General features: G+C 41.7%; 1 protein-coding gene across 1 annotated transcript; it reads left to right on the forward strand.

The window, feature by feature from the left end:
* The first annotated feature begins 71 nt into the window (after window positions 1-71).
* On the forward strand, window positions 72-3377 carry LOC116098793 (anionic trypsin-2). Its single transcript, XM_031381661.1, has 5 exons — window positions 72-139; window positions 1088-1247; window positions 2105-2358; window positions 2758-2894; window positions 3172-3377. Exons 1-5 carry the CDS (start codon window positions 100-102, stop codon window positions 3319-3321), a joined length of 741 nt encoding a protein of 246 aa, XP_031237521.1. The 5' UTR covers window positions 72-99; the 3' UTR covers window positions 3322-3377.
* The last annotated feature ends 209 nt before the right edge of the window (window positions 3378-3586 follow it).

The following is a 3586-nucleotide window of genomic DNA, read 5'->3' on the forward strand; positions in this document are numbered from 1 at the left end:
AAAAAAATGACCCCTCCACTCTTAGCCAAGATGCCCTCCTTTCCATCTAGGGAACTATAAAGACAGGCTCTCTTTCTATGCTCATGACTTTCTGTCACCATGAGTGCACTTCTGATCCTAGCCCTTGTGGGAGCTGCTGGTGAGTTTCACTCTTTTCCCTAAGCTCTGTCCATTCCCCTGAATGAAATAGATGAACTATCCCAATGCTGTCTCTTACCTACATTCGGATTGTCTCACCAGCCTCTCAAACCTTCTCCTTACTTTCCTGGCTTCTCATTCTTTGTCTTTCTTAGTTCCCCTTTAATCTACTCTTGTACCAGTCTTCATTCTAATTGGTGCCAAGAGCAGGGAATATTGAAAGATAGAGCTAACAAAGAGGTTCCATAAAATGAACCAGCATGCCCACTGCTTGGCACCCTGTGATACTTCCACCAACAGATGTTCTTAAGGAAAAATGTTCTTAAAGACACAAAAAGCTTATTTTTTCCTAAATATTCAACCATTAGAATTCTGATCCTATATGTCTTAGGTCTTGCCTGTTTAGTAGGTCCATCCTTAAATAAACTTCATCTTACCAATCAAAGTTAAGAGATACTGATATATTGGCGAGTGGCTGTGCCCACCCCTTATTAAGTCTAAGTTGTCTTGGGTATTCCTTTCTATTCTTGAATCATTCTAAAGAGTTGATTTCTGTGGAAAGCAAGCCTAAGTAAAAAAATATTGTGGGACATTGGCCTAGGTAAAAAGCCAATATTCAGGTGGGACAAACAAGTAATAGGTATAAAAATAAAACAGGCAATGGGAAGAACTGTCTTCTAGTGAGATCCCATTAGGTGTTTTCTCAGGTAGTTCTTCCTGTCCCAACACAGATGCTTAGAGGAGATCTGGGCTCTGTGGGAACTATCGGTCTGTCCTGCAGAACCTGATACTGAGAAGTCCTATAATCTATGTTGCCCATTGGAGATAGAGTGATTGCAGCTTTCCTACACTCATTGTGCTCAGTAAGAAATCCTAAAGGTATTATCTGCCATAGAACCTCCAATACTCAGATGAATTTGCTTATTTTCATTTCCTGTCTCCAAACAAGTTGCTTTCCCTGTGGATGATGATGACAAGATTGTTGGAGGATATACCTGCCCGGAGCATTCTGTCCCCTACCAGGTGTCTCTGAACTCTGGCTACCACTTCTGTGGAGGTTCCCTCATCAATGACCAGTGGGTGGTGTCTGCAGCTCACTGCTACAAATCGTAAGTGATTAACCCCTAATGAAGGAGCCCACATTCTGGAACATATTAAGAACACAGCACTTGGGCAAGTGGTAAAGTTGAAAGGTGAATGGGGAAAGCCATAAGGAGAAGTTGCTGGTAGCAATTAACTATCATGAGCATTGAGGAAAGTTTGATACAGAATAGGAGGCCTCTCATTTCCGCAAGCTCATAAAATAGCAAGGAATGTGAGTCATTAAACCAAGGAATGTTTATTTTGCTATTATATATACAGGTGAGAAAGTCAGGCAAGACCTTTGTACAACCACTACTAGCTAAGAAGAAAAATGAACTTCAACTTTTCAGAAATACAACTAAATATTGGTAAAACTCAATGCAGTCTCTACTAGGCATTCTTAGTCTCAAGTATATAACACAAATGACAGGGATACTGGCTCAGTACTTCTAGAGTTGGGAACAAGAATGTAAACTTCTTTCAAGGTTCCATGTCATAACACTTTGGACTAAACAGTCTTAGGTCTCACATAATAATAGTCTTTAGTAAAGAAAGAGATATTACTCATAGATCCTTCTGTCATTAACAAAGACCCAGAAAGTGAGGTGAACATCAGATGTTACCTTGGATCCACACCACTGAATGTGTGAGGGACTGTGGGATGGCAGGTTGAAAACCATCCCCAAACTGCTCTTTATATACCACCAATCTCTGAAGAAAAAAGGGCAAGGTTGCTTAATCAGAAATTATCCACCACAGCTTCTCCTTTCACATTGCCTCAAGATTTACTGTACACCTCCAGAGCCACTCCTGAGCAATAAGCTTGGGAACCTTGAGGTGTCTTGGACAAAAAAATCTCTAGCATGTGTTTTCATTCTAACAGCCGCATTCAAGTGAGACTGGGAGAACACAACATCAATGTCCTGGAGGGCAATGAGCAGTTTGTCAGTTCTGCCAAGGTCATCCAGCACCCCAGATATAATGGGTGGACCCTGAACAATGACATCATGCTGATCAAGCTCGCTTCCCCGGTGACCCTCAATGCCCAGGTGGCCGCTGTACCCCTGCCCAGCTCCTGTGCACCAGCAGGCACTCAGTGCCTCATCTCTGGCTGGGGAAACACCCTCAGCAATGGTGGTGAGTAGGACCTTTCTTTTGCCTACTATATTCCTTCTTCCCCATGTTTTCCAAAAACAGGTATTTATCTGGTATTGAACCTACTGGTTTATACCTTGCAAATATGTTTAAAGTACCAACTATAAAAACTGTAGTTGGTACCAAAGGGATATAAAATGCCAAGAAGTTCATTCTCTATAACCTAAATAGAGTACAAATACACACTGTGTAACAGGATCAACAATAAAAACAAGATCAACAGGAGTCATTTTACAGATTTAGAAGGCTACAGTTTTTGTTGGAACTTATGTTCCTAATGATTTCTGTGGTAGTTCCTGTGACATTCTAGGATAAATTAATGTTCCTCCATGTGCTCTGATGCATATTTCTTCTTTCTTTGATCATTACCTTTCCTCTCAGTGAACAACCCAGACCTGCTCCAGTGTGTGGAAGCCCCAGTGTTGTCTCAAGCTGATTGTGAAGCCTCCTACCCTGGGGAAATCACCAACAGCATGATCTGTGTTGGCTTCCTGGAGGGAGGCAAAGATTCCTGCCAGGTGAGTGGCTCTCTTTGCATATGAAACCTCTGTTCTCCTGGGAGTGGCATTTGAGTATCCATCATTGGGAAACTAGAAGCTTCATGCAGTGGGATCAGGCAGATATGAGATCTACTCTGGATGTCATTCCATCTCATTAGTGAGAATAGACAATGTGTTTCAATGCAGAAAAAAATGCAACTATTCTAGGGTAAGTAGAATGAGGTCTTAAGATCAGAGTAAATGTGATTCTTCTTCCACATATCTCTTCCTTAAACACTGTATGTCTCTAATGTAGGGTGACTCTGGTGGCCCTGTGGTTTGCAATGGAGAGCTCCAGGGCATTGTTTCCTGGGGCTATGGTTGTGCCCAGCCAGATGCACCTGGTGTATACACCAAGGTCTGCAACTTCGTGGACTGGATTCAGGACACAATTGCTGCCAACTAAAGATCCTCAGTCTCTCTTCAATCACTGTATCAATAAAGTTCATTTGTCCTTACTGTATGTTCGTCTCCTTCATCTCTCTAGTTCCTTAGCTCTGAGAAGCATGCTCTTATCTGACACTTTTGAGGGCAACAGAGATGCTCTACTGAAAAGTATCCTGCATTATAAAATAGAATTCATTAAATAATCAATAGCAGCATAGGAAACACAAAAATAATTTCAGGCTGTGTAATATAGGTACATGCCTTTAATTCCAGTACTTGGGAGG

Source organism: Mastomys coucha, unplaced genomic scaffold (genome assembly GCF_008632895.1).
Source record: "Mastomys coucha isolate ucsf_1 unplaced genomic scaffold, UCSF_Mcou_1 pScaffold20, whole genome shotgun sequence".
Lineage (NCBI taxonomy): Eukaryota > Metazoa > Chordata > Mammalia > Rodentia > Muridae > Mastomys > Mastomys coucha.